Genomic DNA, 19,802 nt, shown 5'->3' on the forward strand with positions numbered 1-19,802 from the left:
ACGGATTGATTTGGATTGAAGCTCTAATACATATTCTACTCACTCAAAATTAGTGCAGATAGACAAACTCCGAACATATCATTTTTAAACGCTGAGATATAAGTAATCTAGGTGAGTGATGGACAATGAACCTAAAAAATCTTGGGTTTATCTTGACCTACACGATAGGCTGCTAAGTTTGAAAAGAATCAAAATTTTCCTGGGTCTCATTGACCAAAATATCAAATCTATACCAATGCGTTGAATCCAAAATTACCAACTAAATATTAAAAATCTTTTTAAGTAAAAAAGTTATCTAGATTTACTGGCTGTTGATATCTTGGAATTATTTTTTATTGGCCAATATACTGGTGTCAAGATTTTTTTTTTTTTTCATGTAACTTGTTTGGATAGGCATCGCGCACCCCTTTGTGACCATAAAATAGAGAGGCGTTAGATCCAATGCCCATTATAAGACCCCGCTGACATGCGCCATTCTTTGTATCCTCTCTTCCCTTGTGATCCACGCTAACTCTCCCATGGCCTCCTCCTCCACCTCCTCTCTCTTGTTTCCACCTCCCCACCTCCTCGCTCTCCTCCTCATTCTCTACGCCAACCCAGCCGTCAGCTGCTTCAACTCTATCTTTAGCTTTGGTGACTCCCTCGCCGACACCGGAAACTTTCTCAGCTACGCCGGCGCCAATGCAAGCAACGTCGGCCGCCTTCCTTACGGCGAGACCTACTTCCACCGTCCCACTGGCCGGTTCTCCGATGGGCGAATCACCCTTGACTTCATTGGTGTGCAGTCCTCATCTCTTCTCCCGTTGCTATTAATGGAATAACGCTCTAGAGAACCAATTAATGTTATCAGAAAAATTGAAATTCCAAAGTTGTTCGGAATCTGGAAAGTTGAGAAAATGCTTTTTTTCCTCCAAATTAAAGGAAGAAAACTTTAAGTGTTTCTTATGATGAGTTTATCGGGTGATTCTGGGTGACGGTGGTGGGTGCAGCACAACGCCTGGGACTGCCTCTCCTGCCGCCGTATCTAGCGGGGCCCGGAGAGCACGATTTCGGGCAAGGGGCAAACTTTGCCGTGGGAGGAGCGACGGCGCTGGCTAACGACTTCTTCAGGGCCAAGGGGCTCAACGTTACGTGGACCGAGTATTCGTTAGGCATTCAGATTGAGTGGTTCAAGCAACTGCTGCCCTCGCTTTGTTCCTTGGATTCAGGTAAAGCTTTTCTAGTTTTATTGGATCAAATTCATAAACAGGATGAAATCAGCTTGTTTTATACATACATGCATGTATGTATCTATTCTTTAAGTATCCAAATTGTATCCACATTTGTTTAAAACAAATATGAATATAAATTTTATTTTTATGTCTAACTAATATTCATATATATATATTTGTATTTTTTTAAAAAAATAAATATGGATATACATGTATTAGTATCCAATCTGTATTAAATCTAATTTCAGCCCGAGAATGGATAGTGTGATCCTTGCCCCTTTGGATAATGGGCAATAGTGTCATTCCCTCAGTTGGAACTTTCAAAAGCTAGGCCTAGTCTGGTTAGGTTCTGGGCTTCAACCCAAATAGAGATAGTGGTACATGGTAGCAGGTGGTGCTAGGGCCTTTTGAACGCATGACTGAAGGACTCTCTAACAAGGTTACAAAGGAGCTAAGTTGAGATAGGGTCTCGAAAGAAGTTAAACAGTCCCAGACTTCCTATTTGGGATTTAAACTAGGAGATTTTGATAACAGACTAATGGATGAAAACCACCAACCTGATTCATTACTTTTATGGGAGAAATTATACCCTATACCATGTGCACCACACGATGGTGCACCGCACCGATCATCTACTCTCGTTCTTGTGGATCCCATTCATTAATTATGTGCTTGTGACTAGCCCATAGGAGCAAAGCAAGATGATTGGCGTAGTGCACAGCCACATGATACATGTGGTGTAGAGTTTTTCTCTCTCTCTCTCTCTCTCTCTCTCTCTCTCTCTCTCTCTCTCTCTCTCTCTCTCTCTCTCTGTGTGTGTGTGTGTGTGTGTGTGTGTGATGTGAATTGGAGGAAGTAGGATACTTCCTCCAAAGTTTATTCGGAAAAGAGTATTACGGACAAGAAAGTAAAAGGGAGATAAACATCAAAACAAGGCACGGAAGAACAACAAACATCAAAGCGGCCTCATGGGCAGAAGTGAAGATAAATCTGCCCACAACTTTTGGTGCAAGTCAGTATCATCTTCTTGGAGTATAAAAGTTGGTTGCTAGCAAATTCGGTCTTTGTTTCTTGCCCTTTTTTTTTCTCTCTAGTTCCACGTACTCGCCTTCATGGACAAAAAGTTGGATAAATCTGACAAGGACCATTGCGAGTCTAACTCTTTTTTGTTCACGTTTGCAGGGTGCCATGATTTTTTGAACAACACGCTTTTCCTTATGGGAGAGATAGGAGGCAACGACTATAATGATCCATTCATCCAAGGAAGAACCGTGGAAGAGGTTACTACCTATGTTCCCATCGTCATCTCTGCCATTAGCTCGTCAATCAAAGTGAGGCCATTTCACTCACTCCATTCGCTGCCGAAAGCCCATTTCATTCTCAATATTGCATTTATTCTATTTGCAGAGTGTGGGAGATTCTTAAACCCTTTTTTGCAATGCTCTCTATTTAATTGCTAGGTCTTGATCGATCTTGGGGCGAAGACATTGGTAGTACCGGGTAACTTCCCGATTGGATGTGTTCCATTGTATCTGGCTCTTTTCCAAAACTCAAGTAAAGGAGACTATGATCCACAAACAGGCTGTATCAACTGGCTGAATAAGTTTTCCGAATACCACAATCACCTACTTATGGATGAGCTAAATAAACTTCGGCAACTTCACCCCGACGCCACCATTATCTACGCCAATTACTATGAAGCATTATTGAGCATGGTCCGTTCTCCTGGCCAATATGGTGAGCCTTTTTAATGCCTACCAAAACTTTTGGAACATGATTTTCTTTTAGTTGCCCGTAACCACACAATTTCGACATCATTTCAAACATAAAAAATATTCTATTTTTAAAAATTAAAATACAAATATATTCGCATTTGATGATGGAGATGATGATAATGGTGGTAGATACGGTAAAAGTTGCAGCGGCGGCGAAGGCGGTGGTAAGCAGTGGCTACAATAGATTCTTGTTTAATTACCTGAGGTGCCTATTAGCTAGGTTAGTAGGTAATTTAGATATCATTTCAAACATAAAAAATATTCTATTTTATAAAAAATTAAAATATAAATATATTTGAATGATGATAGTGGAGATGATGATAATAGTGGTAGATACGGTAAATGTGGTGGCTACGATGGAATCTTGTTTACTAGAGGTGTCAATTAGGTTATTGGGCAGTAGAAATACAATGCAAGTTCAAAACCATCTGATCCAAAACTAATCAAGTTGGAAGATGATTGCCCCAACTCAATTGCGCATGCTGGTTCCATTATCTTTAACTTGAAGTCTTTTTCCTTTTATTATATGCTTTTCCTCGAGCTTAGTACGTTGAAAGCCTTCATGTTTTGCATGACCATGCACACCTTACAATAATAGGATCACTTGCGTGTGCTGCAAACTTGTTGATTGCCACTTTAATGGAGTCGACGTGGCTGCAGGAATTGAGGTAACTGAGGCCGCATGCTGTGGTCCTAGTGGACCCGTTAATGTCACATCCCCTGTTCTTTGTGGAGATCCAGCGGCTACGGTCTGCAGCGACCCTTCAAAGTATATTTCGTGGGATGGGGTGCACCTAACGGAGGCGGCTTATGGAAACATTGCTCGTGGCTTATTAGAAGGACCATATGCAACTCCTCCCATAGCTCGAGCGTGCTCGAGACGATAGAAAAGGGAAAATGATCTAAATAATTCAAAGCAAACATGGAGAAGGCAATGCCTTATGAATGATATGTTTTGCTCGCTCGCAATGACAAAGAAATCTTATACCGAGAAATGTTTTTAGCTGCAATGCATGATACTACTAGACGGCCTGCTAAATCTCTTAATGCGATATTTCAGAATTTATACGATGGAAAGAAAAGCCAGCAAGTTAATTGGGTGCGATGTCTAGCCGTCACCCAATCTTCTACATGCCTTGATCTGAACGGCGAGGACCGCAAGGGATATCCAATAACCTTATTCTTCCCTATTTAGATTGAAACCAATGTTGTCGGAATCGGACCAGACTGACCAGTTGAACCGAGAACCGATTAGCTAACCGGTTGGGTATATACCAATTAAACTAGTTTAGTAAAAAAAGAGGTTAAAATCGGGTGAATTGTCTGAACTGGTTGAATTGGATGACCCGTTTGAGTTGGACAAATCATAGAAATTTGATATCTGGGATGGAATTTTAGGCTTAAATATTTTAATCTATGAGCTTAAATTACTAATATACTGTCCCAAACCTAAAGGCAAAGGCCCAAAGCCCTACACTTATAAACAAATAGAACTCGAAAACAGCAACAAAGAAAACGCTTATCATCACTAGCAGGGACGATGGTTAGTTTTTTTTTTTTTTTTCAATTATTTTGTCTTTTATAAAACTTAAATAATAAAATTTTAAATTATGATATCAACTTGATGTCAATATTCTGTGAACTGGTTGAACCGATTTTACTAGAAACCAGCCAATAAAAATGTTCAACTTCTTGTCTGATTTTTAAAACATTGATTGAAACTTAGGTCTCCAGATAGATCAAGCTTTAATGTTGATGAAAGAAAAGTACTGAGAAACACAAGCTCGAGAGTAAGGGATGACAATCCTAGGCATCAAACCTTTTGCCCCTTGACAATGGTTGATGCTATCCGAACGAATGTTCGATGATCTGATTTGCAACATCCTAATCGAGCAAGTACGATGTCTTCAGAGGCATACCGGAGTTTCCTAGAGCAACGCTATGCTAACTCCATGAAAAGCACTCAGAAAACGCATTTAGGTGCCTAGGTTTCTTACGTAGATCACTTTGCTTCACTAAATGGCACACTTCACAGTACCACTTCAAGAGGAGTAACGAGAATACGCCACACTAGCCAAGAGACTGCTTGAATGATAAATGAGTTACTGGAGCATTTTTGTATATCTAGTAGGTGTAGATAGGAGTGTAGTGATGGTTTGCAATTATTTTGGAAAACCTTGATTTGCTTATCATTTCAAGCTTAATTTCGTCCTAGCTTAATTTCCCGATTGAATTAATGCTTCCTATGTACCAACCTTTTTACGTTAGCACAATCAAAAATTATCACTAAATCGACTGCATCAAGTGTTTGAAAGACTTCCATGTACTGCAAAAGTCGAGTTCATTTCGAATTGGACTGAGTCCAGAAACTGGATTTCTTGTGTCCCTATAATCTATGCCATTTGTTGCAGTGCTGCCACAAGCTCGGTCTTCTTCCCATGCCAATTTGGTGACCTTCCATCGATCTTAGCCGTCAAACCGGCATCGTTAGATCCCGCAACCACTTGGGCCTGTCATGTGTTCGGGCCTCAAAGTTGCATGATCTGTGAATTGTTCACAAGGGTCCAGCGCAGCGTCTTCGGCCCGTTAGGCTACCACAGAAGTGGTCCAGTGCTCAACCCACGTCCATGTCGTCAAACGAATCCTCATCTAACGAGTCCTACACTGACGTGATCTTATGACAGCCCAGCCCGTGCCCCCATTTATCATGCCCAAATTTGGACCATGATACTATAAGTTGATCCTGGGCTTAGTGCAGTTTCATATTTCATGTTCTACGTACACACTCAACCCAGCCCGATTAACTAGATTTCAGGGTAAAACAGCTCATTATAAAATGTTTTTTCTCTTAGCATTCTTGCTAGGTATGTTCTAAGCTTCATCTACCGGCGGTGCTTTTTCCAAGGGCCTATTTGGTTGCCGCTCCATGAATCATGGCGTATATCTTTGGGCCTGGGAAGAAGTTCGCAGGGAAGACAGCGGGAGAGAGGACTCATTCCAATTTAAGAGGGTGGGTGATGGATTTCATTTCCCTAAAATTTAGCTATAAGGTAAATCACGAGTCCAACCAAATCGGTAAGCTGAAATTGCTGCAATCTGCGGATTTCTTGCCATCTTGAATCTATTAATTTCCTATGTCCTAATACTTTTTTTGTCTTATATATCCAAAAATTGGGGGGCATACTAGAGATATAATAAGAAAAAGTACCTAAAAGTAAAAGAGGCAGTAAAATCGACGAAGGCAACAAAAAAAATAGAAACTATCCTCAAGAATTTAAGGACACCGGTAGTACTCCAAAAAAATTAAATAAATAAATTTAGCTAACTACCAAACAAATAGCAGAAAACAAAAATACACGTGGCAGCAAGCTACTGCACTTGATGTCGAATTCTTGGAATGTCAGATCATCTCAGTTTCTAAATGCTGAAACTCATGGCCCAGGATTTAGCCGTCTCTAGAAACTAGATGTCACGCCCCGGATCCGAATCCATGACACGGCCGTGCTATTGCCGACTACCGCTTACAATAGCACGAAGCCTCATACATGGGTAACAGGGTAGTCAAACCAACCAATTTTTTTCATATGAAAGCATTCTTAGTACAACATGCTGGTCAGTACCCAAATACAGAGCTTTTTTATGTAGTTTATGTACACAAAAGTATACTTGATTTATCCGAAAGAAGCCCTGATACAAAAGTAAGTGTCTCTGACAGCTATCAGTGGTGAGGATCTGGAAAAAAATGTAAATAACGGGTATGAACTACACAGCTCAGTAAGTAATCATACATAATCTTACCGGATCGAACATAATGGTAACCATGTTTATGCAGGGTTTGAGAAGCTGACATGCATATTATCTCACAATTTATCATGACAAAATATTTATGCTGGGAAAACAAAGCAGAATTTTCAGTCAAACAGAATTTTCATAAAATATGCATATGAAACCGTGCCCCCGGCATGCCATAGTCCATTCTCTCGGATGCTACTGCAAAGTCAGTCTCGGTCACTAGCAGGGCCAGCTCAGTTATTATTCAGCCACTGGCGGGGCAGGCTCAGTCATTCTCGGCCACGAGCAAGGTCAGCTCAGTTGCATTCGATCAGTAGCATCTTTGAGCCCATTATAGTGCCTCTTGGCTAGATATTATTCCGTTATACTAACTTGCATGCATGATTAAAATATCAGTATAATCATGGTGCATACATGGCCATAGTTTATGAGATCAGGCAAGTTACTTATCCATCATAACATATCATTCATGAAGCATATACTTGGTTAACACTTAGGAAAATATTAATAACATGACATGATCCAAAGTAGGATTAGAACAGGATTACTTATCTCAATTCGCTTTCCAAATTTCTCAAGTCCAGGTGACGAATCCTTAATCACCTAGTTCATCATACTATGAACTCACTTGCTTGGATCCCATCCAAGGATTTAGCCTAAGTCCAATTTGAAGCCTTTGGGGTTCGATTTAAAATCAGATTGGGTCCACATGGGTTGATTGGGTTTTTAATTAAAGGATTGGGCCTCGTTAATAATTGGGTCCAACCTTTTCTAGCCAATTGGGTTCTCTGATTTGGTCGATGTGGCTCATTTGGGCCTGAGTCAGGGTTAGCCCAAGGTCAATTCGACCTTCTGTCAGTTGAATTGGGCTTGAATTGGGCCTGATTCACAATCAATTAGGTCTGCTGAGACCAACTCAGCTTAATTGGGTTCGGACCCATTTCAATTTAACTTAAATTAGCTCGGATTTAACCCAATTTATAGTTTGGGCTCGTCCAGACTTAACCCAATCTGATTGAGCTCAGATTTAGACTTAGCCCAATCTAATTGGGCTTGGGTTAGTCAAATTTGGCTAAACCCATTTTTTTTCCTTTCCTTTTTCCTTCTTTTTCTTTTCTTTTTCTTTTTCTTTCCCTTTTTCTTTCCTTTTCTTCTCTTCTCCTTTTTCTTTTCTTCTCCTTCCCGAAGCTTCCTCTCCTCCCTTTTTCTCTTTCATCCCGATCTCTCCTTCCTCTCTTCTCCGACGAAGGGAGGACGGCGAGCGAAAGGGGGGAATGGCGAGAGGAGGGGGGGGGGGGGACGGCGAGCGGAAGGGGGCTGGGCCACGACCGGCGGCGTCCCCGACCGAGGCTGCAGCGCTCTCGGCCGCGCCTGCAGCGACGGTGCTTGCGGCCGAAGCCGGCGACCGCCGCACACGACGACGAGCTAATGAGTCCCCTCTTCCTCTCTTCTTTTTCTTCTTCCTTCCTTTCTTTCATTCTTCTTCTTTTCTTCAATCTCCCTTCACCAACCTTCCATATTCTCTCTCTCGTTCCCAAACCCTCTCTCTTCCTCTCTCTATTCTTCTCCTGTGAAGGAAGAAGGGGAGTTTGGGAGGGTCGGGCCACAGCCGGCGGTGCCGTGGCCGGGCTCGCGGCGTCCTCAGCCATGCCTGCGGCTGAGCCCACGGCCGCGCCCTTGGCCTGCCAGCAGCCAACGCCCGCGCCGACGGTGATCGCGGCCGAAGCCGGTAGCCGTCGCCGATGGCCCTCGGCCTACCAGCAGTCCCCTTCCTCCCTTCTTTCTTTGTTTCTTTCTTTGTTGTCCTGAATGAATCAGGGGGAGAGAAGGCATGGGGCTTACCTAGCTTCCGGGGGGGGGGGGGGTACCACGAGCATCTTCTCCGGCGACGGATGTGGGTTTGGCAACCCCTCTCTCAGAGAGAAGAGGAAGGAAGAAGGAGGAAGGGGTGCAGCGAGAGGGAGAGGGCTCTAGAAATAAAATATCAGGTCTTTAGCTGGGGTGAGCTGTCACCCCCAGCTTCGGCTTAATAGCTGGGTCTTTCCCTGATCCCCACCTGGCCCTAGTCAAATCCATACATAAAGCATGAGGTGGCAGCCATCAAACGGGCTGCCAACCATGGGCCCAGTTAGCCTATTAGATATCATGGCCCAATGTTTGAATATGAGCCCCTAAAGATATATTGGGCCCAGTTGATTTTTGGGCCCAGGTATTACACTACAGAGGTAGCATGTGTGGATATGGTGAATCTTTTTTTTAAAGTTTCTTTTCTGACGACTTTCTTATGAAGCTCTTGTGTAGGTAGGACCGGCCGTGGCAGCCAGTAAACTATCTGAAAGATGCTCTGCGGAGCAGGCGTGGATAAATTTTTGCCGAAAGCTGGCGTCGTTGTCGTCACAATATTCGGCATCCGCCCTCTTATATCACCCACCTCCTCTACCCTTCTTGACCACTCAAACCCGTCTGCCTTTCTTGATGGCCTCCTCCACCTTCCATCTCTTGCTTCAACTTTCTCTCCTCCTCGCCCTCCTCTTTCTCCAAAACGTCCACCCGGCCGCCACCTCATGCTACACCTCCATCTTTAGCTTCGGAGACTCCCTCGCCGACACCGGAAACTTTCTCCACTACGCCAACCAGGGCCCGGAAGCCCGGCTTCCATATGGCGAGACTTACTTCCAACACCCCACCGGCCGGTTCTCCGACGGGCGACTCATCATTGACTTTATTGGTGTCTAATTCTCGTCCTTTTCTCTGTTTCCTCCATTCCGATAGCCTGCAGTCCATAGCACTACTCTTTGGTTACCAAGTGTTTGTTATGATGATCTCATCGATGAGGCGACGAGTGATGGGTGATGGTTGTGGGTGCAGCACAAGCCATCGGAGTGCCGCTCGTGCCACCGTTGTTAATCACATCTGTAAATAGGATCATATGTAGAACCAAGAAAGCGTACCTGGATCCATGAGTAATCTGCACAACTACAGTCCTCGTTTCTCCCTCTTGACCCTGCGGTAATGACACCCCCCGATGGCTGGTTCTGTGTCGATCAAAATGGGCAGAGGGTGAGACCCATAAGCCTTATCCTTCCATCAAGGATTAAGGGAGTTTCCACTTCTCTAGGAGTCAGTTACGGGATTCATTCTGTAACTGACCACGTTGTGGTCATGTGGGTCAAAACCCAACATTCTCCCACTTGGCCCATATGACCATACTTTAGTTAGAATGATATAAACATTAGGCGCGCATCATTCTAATCCACAGTCAGTTGGGTCATCATAATACCATAATTAAACAACTTATTAATGCGAGTCAAGGCGGTTCCACATCAACATAATGACATAGTTCCTTCCAAGTACTACAACACTAGCAAATTATTTAACCACAGTCCATAAATGAGAAGTATCTTTAATGGTCAAACATTATGTCTTTGTCAGAGACAATTCCTGTAATCATACATTCAAAACCATACATGTACATATATTTGAAGAACAGGAAAATCAGAAACATAATCAATTATATCTAAGTGTCAAAGAAATAAACATAATACAATCCTCAACTAATATCATGGATTACAACTAAGACCCATTCTTTCAACATGCTCTTTAAAAGTCTTCGGTTGTAAATCTTTTGTCAAAGGATCTGCAATCATGAGCTCTGTCCTCATATTTTCTATAGACACATTTTGTTTCTGAACTTCCTCCTTGACAACAAAATATTTAAGCTCAATGTGCTTAGCACCATTAGAATATTTGTCGTTTCTGGAGAAATGGACGGCTGCAGTATTGTCACAAAAGATTCTTAGCGACCTGGCAATAGAGTCGACAATCCCAAGTCCCGAGATAAAGTTACGCAGCCACAAACTATGAACCGTGGCCTCAAAGCATGCCACAAATTCTGCTTCCATGGTGGACGAAGCAGTGCTTGTCTGTTTGGCACTTTTCCATGAGATTGCTCCTCCAGCTAATAGGAACAAATAGCCAAACGTTGACTTTCTACTATCCACACATCCAGCAAAGTCTGAATCCGAATAGCCAATCACCTCAAGGCTATCTGACTTTCTATATGTAAGCATGTAATTCTTTGTTCCTTGCAAGTATCTCATCACCTTCTTTGCAGCTTTCCAGTGATCCATCCCTGGATTACTTTGGTATCTTCCTAGCATTCCAACTGCAAAACTGATGTCCGGTCTGGTACAGGTCTGAGCGTACATCAAGCTACCAACTGCAGAAGCATAAGGTATATTTTCCATCTGCTTACGTTCCAATTCATTCTGTGGGCATTGCATGAGACTAAATTTATCCCCTTTCTGAATTGGAACAACACTGGCTGAACAATTCTCCATACCAAATCTCTCTAGAACTCTGTCTATATATGCCTTTTGAGACAACCCTAACAATCCACGTGATCGATCACGAAATATTTCAATGCCTATCACGTAGGTTGCCTCATTCATATCTTTCATTTCAAAGTTCTTTGAGAGAAAAACCTTAGTTTCATACAATAAGCCAAGATCACTACTGGCAAGCAATATATCATCAACATATAGGACCAAAAAGATAAACTTGCTCCCACTGACCTTCAGGTATATACACCGATCAACAGTGTTTTCCTTAAAACCGAAGGAAGTGATGGTATCATTGAACTTGCGATACCATTGTCGGGAAGCTTGTTTAAGACCATATATTGACTTCTTTAATTTGCAAACCATGTGTTCTTTTCCCTTTAATGGGAAACCTTCGGGCTGGTCCATATAGACTTCTTCATCTAAACTCCCATTCAGAAAAGCAGTTTTTACATCCATTTGGTGCAACTCTAAATCATAATGTGCAACCAAAGCCATAATGATTCTAAATGAGTCCTTTTTAGATACAGGAGAAAAGGTCTCTTTATAATCAATGCCTCCTTTCTGAGTGAAACCTTTGGCCACCAGTCTGGCTTTATGTCGTTCAACATTACCCTTTGAGTCGAGCTTGGTCTTAAAGATCCACTTACACCCAACTGTTTTACAACCTTCGGGCAAATCAACAACATCCCAGACTTCATTCTGATCCATTGATTTCAACTCATCTTTCATGGCATCAATCCATTTAATAGAATCAATACTTTCTATGGCTTGTTTAAAAGAAACCGGATCTTTTCTTGTCCCTATATCAAAATCAAATTCTTGTAGATAAACCATATAATCATTTGGAATGGCAGATCTTCTTTCTCTTTGAGATCTCCTTAATGTCATCCCTTGTGGTTCTTCTACAACTTGTTCAGTGGTGATAACTTCATTATGGAGTGTTTGATCATTAATTTGTTGTTCATTGTTATTAAACTGTGTGACAACTATAGGAACAATAATTTTCTTAGAAGTCATGGGTAAAGGGACTTGCACCCTAACTTCTTGAATTTTCACATTTTGTAGTTTATCACTCCCACTGGTTTCACCATTCTCAATGAATTTGACATTACCGGTCTCTATAATTCTTGTACTATGGTTAGGACAGTAAATCCTATACCCTTTGGATTTTTCGGGATAACCTATAAAGTATCCACTAATCGTTCTAAAATTCAATTTCTTTTCATGTGGATTATAAATTCTGGCCTCCGCCGGACAACCCCAAACATGCAGGTGTCTTAAACTCGGTTTCCTTCCTGTCCATAACTCAAAAGGAGTTTTTGGAACTGCCTTACTAGGAACCCGGTTTAATATGTATACAGCGGTCTTAAGGGCTTCCATCCACAACGATATGGGTAACGGAAAATTACTTAACATACTCCTAACCATATCCATAAGAGTACGATTACGCCTTTCAGCTACTCCATTCTGCTGTGGCGTTCCCGGCATAGTGTATTGAGCACGTATGCCATGCTTTTCTAAGAGTTTAGCAAATGGGCCAGGGTGTTGTCCTGTTTCATCATACCTACCATAATATTCACCACCTCTATCAGACCTGACAATTTTTACCTTTCTATCTAATTGTCTTTCAACCTCAGTAATGTATATCTCTAGGACATCCACTGCCTGAGATTTTTCATGCAACAAATAGACATAACCATAACGTGAAAAATCATCAATAAAGGTGATAAAATACTTCTCTCCACCAAATGATGGGGAGTCAAAAGGCCCACAAATGTCTGTATGGATAATTTCAAGAAGTTCTTCACTTCTTGTGGCAACTTTCTTTGTGTGTTTGGTTTGCTTTCCCTTAATGCAGTCTACACACATACCGAGATCAGTAAAGTCTAAGTTTAACAAAATTCCATCCTTTACTAATCTCTCTAATCTTTCTTTGGATATATGACCCAATCTTTTATGCCACAAGTTAGAAGATCTTTCATTTATCATGTTTCGTTTAATTCCAATATTACGATGCAAGGTCATAAGAGTTTCAGCAAAATGATTATCAAGATTTACTTTATATAAACCATCACACAAGACACCAGAACCAATGAAGAGATTGTCTTTGAAAAGACGCAAACTACCATTCCCAATTTTAAAGAAATATCCTTCAATATCAAGTTTAGAAACAGAAATTAAATTTCTAGAAATAGAAGGAACATAAAGAGTCTGAAGCAAATCTAAATGACAACCAGTATTTAAAAGCAAACGATAGGTTCCAACAGCTGTTACTGGAACTCTAACCCCATTCCCCAAAACGATAAAACTCTCATTTGGATCTTGCATCTGGGTTGTAAGGAATCCCTGCATCGTATTTGAAACATGAACATTAGAACCTGAGTCAAACCACCAAGTATTAGAAGGAACTTCAGTAAGGTTTGATTCAAAACATACATAAGCCAAAGGCTTACCTTTCTTTTCAAACCATGCCTTGCATTTATGGCAGTCCTTCTGATAGTGTCCCAATTTCTTGCAAAAATGGCATCTATCTTTGTTTTGTTTCTTCTTATGAACCTCGGTATCATGATGAGGCTCTTTGCCCTTGGATGGTCCACTCTTCATGCCCTTTCTTGGCTTCTTCCATTTCTTCTTGGCTCCATGACTTACAAGATTGACAGAATGATATCCTTGTTGCTTAAGTCTTGTCTCCTCTTGAACAAGCATACTGGTCAATTCATTCACATTCCACTTATCCTTAATAGTGTTATAGTGAATTTGAAATGATCCAAATTGAGGAGGCAAGGAGTTCAAAATAAATTGAACTAAAAAGGATTCATTCACATCCATCCCAAGAGCCTTCAGCTTAGCAGCTATATTTGTCATTTCAAGGATATGCTCATGCATCCCACAAGTACCATCAAATTTCATGGTGGTAAGTTTAGCCATTAATGTGCCAGCCAGAGACTTATCAGCAGATCGGAAACGTTCTTCCACAGTTCTCAATAATGCTTGAGCACTGTCACATTCAGGAAGCGTTGACTTGATATTGTTCGCTATACTCATCCGCATAAACATAATGCTCAATCTGTTCGATCTTTCCCAAGTCTTATAAAAAGATCTTTCTTCCGAGCTGCTCAAATCAGTAATGTCAGCCGGTTTCTCAGATCGGAGTGCTAAATCAAGATCCAGAACACCTAGGTGAAACTGGACTTGTTCATTCCACTCTGAGAAATTAGTTCCATTAAAGATCGTAACAGATGAAGCTTGCGAATGAAGCGAAACAGGAATAGATACTGCAATAAGAAAATTAACAATAAGAAAATGCTTACAACATTAACACTTTGAGTTAGCAATAATGATGAATAACATAAACAGTATTACCATAATACACCTTTGGGTAGTAATTATGAAACACTAAATTACTATTATGGTGATTCCCAATTCACCTAGGAATAATTAATGATATAGGTCCAAAATTCAAATAGGTCTGTTGCCTTTGAGCATCCAATACCTATTAAATCAAGGATACTCATTAATTATCCTAACTCAGCAAATCAATCATTTGAAAGTGGTGCACCTTTGGGCCAATCCATAATATCTCATGATTGAAAAACTGTAAGTCATAATTTGCAAAGTCATTATCTTAATACCTGGGATTAGAGTATTTGATGACTTGATGTCTATTAAACATTCTAGTTGGGTTACTTTGGCAACTACCAAACTATATCATAATATAGACATCAAATTAAAATAATGACATTGCACATAATTGACAATTCATAATATGACAGATTAAAATAAAACATGTATTTAATATTTTACTAATCTACACAATCAGTACATGTGTCATATCATGCTATCAAGTATACTAAAATGTAAAATAAATGACAAAAATTTTTTTTTTATCACATTACCCTACAAGGACCTCCGCATAAATAATATGTTTTATAGGGACTAAATTAACATATTTTGAGGACCTCTGCATAAATAAAATGTTTCACAGGGGCGTAACAGAAACAATTTCATCTTTTAACAGCCCTCTAAGGACTTCACTGTAAATAAAATATTTGATAGGGACTTAATAGAAACATTCTCATCTTGTAACAGCCCTCTAAGACTTCAGTATAAATAGAATGTTTCACAGGGACTTAAACAGAAACATTTCATTCTTTTAACATCCCCGGGAGGGCTGTATGAAAAAATAAAATGTTTCATAAGGGCTTAACTGAAAATTTCCCTTCTATTGGCTAAACGAACTCGGGTTTCGGATCGAAACCCAAAAACCCGAACCCGTTTTGCCTGTTATGCCCTTTTAAATGCAGCGGGTTAACGATTACGGGTTCGGGTCGAAACTCAAAACCCGGACCCGTTAGAAATAAATTAATATTTTTTTTTTTTTTAAAAGAACTGAAGACGGGTCGGGATCGACCCGTCTTCCTCCTCTTTTAGCGGCGGGCTAGGGTTCCGCCGAACCCAGCCCGCCTGCCTCTGATCTCCGGGGCGGCGAGCGCGCCGCCTCCTTCCGGTGGACTCGCCGCCCGATGGCGAGCCCACCGGCGGTCGCACGCCAGCAGGGCAACGCCGGCGGGTTGGGGTTCCGCCGAACCCAACCCGTCGGCTCTTAGGAGCAGCGGGCGGCGATCATGCCGCCGGACGAAGTGCCGCCCGACGGCGCCACCGGGATGGGCCCGACGCCGGACGAAACGCCGCCCGACGGCGTCACCCGCAGGAATACAGAGGAAGACGATCATCCGGTAAGTTTTCCCTTTTTTTTTTTTTTTTTTTTTAAAAGGGTGGGAGGCAGACCAGATCCGGCGTCAGCAGGGTCACCCCGAGTGGGGTTGTTTCTCAAATCCATGAATCCGACCCGATCCGGCATTTGGATGGGATGGAAGCCATGGCCGAGAGTCGACGCTGGATCCCGTGTCGGCTCTCGGTGCCATGGCCGGCTAGATCCAACATTGGGATGATCCATCCCTGCGGCCGTGGAGGACTGTCCATGGGACTGTCAAAATAGGTCTTTTACCATGTTCTGGTTCTCCCCTTTACTGTGATCTGGTTCTAGGATGAACCTTGCTCTGATACCACATGTTAATCACATCTGTAAATAGGATCATATGTAGAACCAAGAAAGCGTACCTGGATCCATGAGTAATCTGCACAACTACAGTCCTCGTTTCTCCCTCTTGACCCTGCGGTAATGACACCTCCCGATGGCTGGTTCTGTGTCGATCAAAATGGGCAGAGGGTGAGACCCATAAGCCTTATCCTTCCATCAAGGATTAAGGGAGTTTCCACTTCTCTAAGAGTCAGTTACGGGATTCATTCTGTAACTGACCACGTTGTGGTCATGTGGGTCAAAACCCAACAACCGTATCTAGCAGGACCCGGCGATCATGGTTTTCGGCGTGGGGCGAACTTTGCGGTGGGAGGGGCGACGGCGCTGGACAACGACTTCTTCAGGGCTAGGGGTCTCGATGTTTATTGGACCGACTACTCGTTGGCCACTCAGATCGACTGGTTCAAGAAACTGCTGCCTTCGCTCTGCTCCTCCGACTCAGGTAGGCCTTCTAAATCCTGAGTACTAATGCTCGACCCGGAGTAGATCGATGGATTGGGGGTGGGTGAAGAACATGTTGAGGTCAACAGTTTCGCGTCTTACCGTTTCGTTCGAAGTTTTAGCGGCAGGTCAACGGATTTGCTTCCGCCTCTTTAATTCTTTTGCTTGCCGCAACTTCTTGACGTCTCCATTGTCCATTTAAAAAGGGGTTAAATAAGAGAATTTATTTTATTTATAACTGTTCGATTAGGTTACCAAATTAGGGATTTTTATACGCTTTGTGGGTTCAAATTATGCTGCTTAAAAAAGTAAATTATTCACTCCTATCTCTTGTTCACATGGTAGAATGCGAAGGTATCTTCAGCAGCTCCCTTTTCTTCATGGGAGAGATTGGAGGCAATGATTACAACGAGCCGTTTATTCAAGGAATAAGTGTGGACGAGATTCGGACCTTTGTTCCCGATGTCATCTCTACCATTACCTCGACACTGAAAGTGGGCTTTGTTTCTCTCTTAAATCTTAAACTTTTTCCTACTCAACTCCATATCTATGGAATTTCGTAGTGCCGTAGTGGTGCTTGCTAAGTTCTCTGAAGCTGATCTCTGTTCTTTTAGGGCTGCTTGCCAAGCTCTGTTTACCAAGGTACTTCCTTTTGATTGCTAGGTGTTGATCGAACTTGGGGCGAAGACATTGGTGGTTCCAGGTAACTTTCCGATTGGATGTGTCCCACTATATTTGATGCACTTCCAAAGCCCAACAGCAGAAGATTACGATCCAGAAACGGGTTGTATCAAATGGTTAAACGAGTTCTCAGAGTACCACAATCGCCTACTCCTGGATGAACTCGGCAAGCTTCGTCGACTTTACCCACATGTCGCCATCGTCTATGCCGACTATTACGAAGCACTATTGAGCATCTTCCGATCTCCACATGAATTTGGTGAGCATTTTTTTTATTGCCTGCGAAGTGCATATTCGGTACTGTCTAGAAAAAAGTACTTTTCATAATTTAAAATAAATTATTTTTTTAACAATATTAAACATTTTTCAGAATCAAATATTTGGTAATATAATTTAAAAGTAGTTTTACAAAAAAAAATTAAGAGAAGTCAAAAAATAAAATCCTTTTTTCTTTTTCTAGAAGAGGTACAACACCAAACAGACCCTAAATCTTAATATTCATAGCATTGTGTAAACCATGCTTGGCTTAATCTTCAAAATTTCAAATACTTAATGTAGTTTGAATAATAAGCTTAAATCAATGGTTGGCACTGAAGGGGACACCTATTATCACTTCCCTTAGACTAAACCTTTTTTTCTATTGTTATGGGGGTGGCAGCCTTTTTTTTTCTTTTTTTCTTTTTTTTTGATGAAAACGGCAATTCTTATAACTTTAACACGGGTACATTCTTCCAAATCACGAGAAAGTAAATAGTACAAGGAAGAGGGTATGTCAACTGTGAATGTCCAGAGAAACTCTCCAAAATGCCAGACGATAAAGCCTTCATGTGCTGTGTAGCCTCATTTGTGCTTGAGGCTGTGGTTTTGTTTGATATTAAATAGCATCAAACGCACGTTAATTCCAAGATCTAGTAGGTCGTATTTGAAGCTCATAGTTCATTACCGTTGTTTGCTTAGAAGTGATTGAGGAGGGTGATTGCAGGATTCGAGAAACCTTTTGATGCATGCTGTGGGGGTGGCAGTGTCCATGGTTGTTGTTCCATACCCTGTGGAGATGAAGGTGCTGCAGTCTGCAGCGATCCATCAAAGCACATTAGCTGGGACGGAGTGCACCTAACGGAGGCGGCTTACAAGGCAATTGCTCGTGGTTTATTAGAAGGACCATACACTGCTCCTCCCATGATCCAAGCATGCCCGCACGCAGAGCAGCATGCTGCTCTTCTCCGAAACGCTTCTATCCGACCACCTGCGCAAGCTTACAGTGCTTCTGTTTAGTTAGAATAATAATAGCAATCACTGAAGTAATGATAATAAATAGAAGTAATTGCATTGAAAAAATGCAGCACCATTTTCCTGAAAATGTAAAAAAGCTGATGCCCAATAGGTGATAGAGGTATGAAATCTTACACCTCAAATATATATTTATCTACAGTGCATATCACACAACTTGGTAATTCGGCTGTTTGATAGTTAGTTGGATTGATAAATGCGCATTTAATAAAATTTTAAGATTTTTGAGTTTCATCATTAAAAAGAAATTGTCCGTCCACTTTTTAAAATGTTTATAGAGTGGAGAATAAAAAATAGGGAACTGAAAGTGACAAAATCAAAATTATTCTGCATTATAATTCTTTTTCACCAAAACAGTGAAAGAGCTATATCAATAATAAATATTACATCCAACTATAAGATATTTGATGACTTATTGACTAGCTAATGAATAGCTAAAGAACTCGCGACTTAAACAAATAAATTATCATCTTGTTAGTGAAAATTTTAGATGCGTTCTTACGCACACAAAATATATATATATATATATATATATATATATATATATATATATATATATATATATATATATATATATATATACAGATAACTTGGAAACATAAATTATGAAAATTCTGATTGCTATACACGGTTCTCCATAGAAATGTAGGTAAGAGTCCACTTAGTGGGTCATCTAATTGCGCGGCGCTGCTCCTCTCCTAACTCCATCCAAATCTGGAGGTCAAAAGGAAGCTACTGTAGGAAACACCCATTCCCTATTGTCATGAATCACATGTTTTCAGTGCACTGCTATGGAGCACCCAATTCAATTACTTGTTCTAATTTTCTTAGATTTTTTTTTTTTTTGATGAAAAGAGAGGCAGACGGCCATCCTGTCTTTATTATATTTCAGAAAAAATCACATCAGATTCAACAGAAAAAACAAAAATAATGAACAGGTGGATGATGACACTGGAAACACTACAGCAAAAATAATATGTTCCGACGCTTTTTTAGGCTTTTACCGATGCTAAAAAGCGTCTCTAAAATTCTTCCCGACGCACCCTCAAGCGTGGCAACCTTGTTGGCTATGCGAGCATGGAAATGAATTTTTGCGACGTGTAGTTTTGTGTCAGCATTAGATGATGCTTTAAAGCGTCGCGTATGGCGGCGGCCTGGGCGATGGGGG

The 19,802-nt window shown here is 41.3% G+C and overlaps 2 protein-coding genes across 2 annotated transcripts; both read left to right on the forward strand.

The window, feature by feature from the left end:
* The first annotated feature begins 456 nt into the window (after window positions 1-456).
* LOC103697606 (GDSL esterase/lipase At1g28600-like) lies at window positions 457-4,082 on the forward strand. Its single transcript, XM_008779511.4, has 5 exons — window positions 457-777; window positions 990-1,208; window positions 2,394-2,542; window positions 2,672-2,948; window positions 3,647-4,082. Exons 1-5 carry the CDS (start codon window positions 519-521, stop codon window positions 3,871-3,873), a joined length of 1,131 nt encoding a protein of 376 aa, XP_008777733.2. The 5' UTR covers window positions 457-518; the 3' UTR covers window positions 3,874-4,082.
* Window positions 4,083-9,210: 5,128 nt separating this feature from the next.
* LOC103697605 (GDSL esterase/lipase At1g28570-like) lies at window positions 9,211-18,675 on the forward strand. Its single transcript, XM_039116780.1, has 6 exons — window positions 9,211-9,506; window positions 9,647-9,693; window positions 16,349-16,664; window positions 17,009-17,157; window positions 17,327-17,603; window positions 18,327-18,675. The coding sequence occupies exons 1-6, from the start codon at window positions 9,254-9,256 to the stop codon at window positions 18,617-18,619; spliced, it is 1,335 nt and encodes a 444-aa protein (XP_038972708.1). The 5' UTR covers window positions 9,211-9,253; the 3' UTR covers window positions 18,620-18,675.
* The last annotated feature ends 1,127 nt before the right edge of the window (window positions 18,676-19,802 follow it).

Source organism: Phoenix dactylifera, unplaced genomic scaffold (genome assembly GCF_009389715.1).
Source record: "Phoenix dactylifera cultivar Barhee BC4 unplaced genomic scaffold, palm_55x_up_171113_PBpolish2nd_filt_p 000139F, whole genome shotgun sequence".
Classification (NCBI taxonomy): Eukaryota; Viridiplantae; Streptophyta; class Magnoliopsida; order Arecales; family Arecaceae; genus Phoenix; species Phoenix dactylifera.

Excerpts from the sequence above, each read along its gene's own strand:
- LOC103697605 (XM_039116780.1), top strand. The coding sequence starts at position 9,254 with ATGGCCTCCTCCACCTTCCATCTCTTGCTTCAACTTTCTCTCCTCCTC. Across the intron at positions 16,665-17,008 it reads GCTCTGCTCCTCCGACTCAG|AATGCGAAGGTATCTTCAGC; the intron begins GTAGGCCTTCTA and ends TTCACATGGTAG. Across the intron at positions 17,158-17,326 it reads CCATTACCTCGACACTGAAA|GTGTTGATCGAACTTGGGGC; the intron begins GTGGGCTTTGTT and ends TTTGATTGCTAG.
- LOC103697606 (XM_008779511.4), top strand. The coding sequence starts at position 519 with ATGGCCTCCTCCTCCACCTCCTCTCTCTTGTTTCCACCTCCCCACCTC. Across the intron at positions 778-989 it reads AATCACCCTTGACTTCATTG|CACAACGCCTGGGACTGCCT; the intron begins GTGTGCAGTCCT and ends TGGTGGGTGCAG. Across the intron at positions 2,949-3,646 it reads CCGTTCTCCTGGCCAATATG|GAATTGAGGTAACTGAGGCC; the intron begins GTGAGCCTTTTT and ends ACGTGGCTGCAG.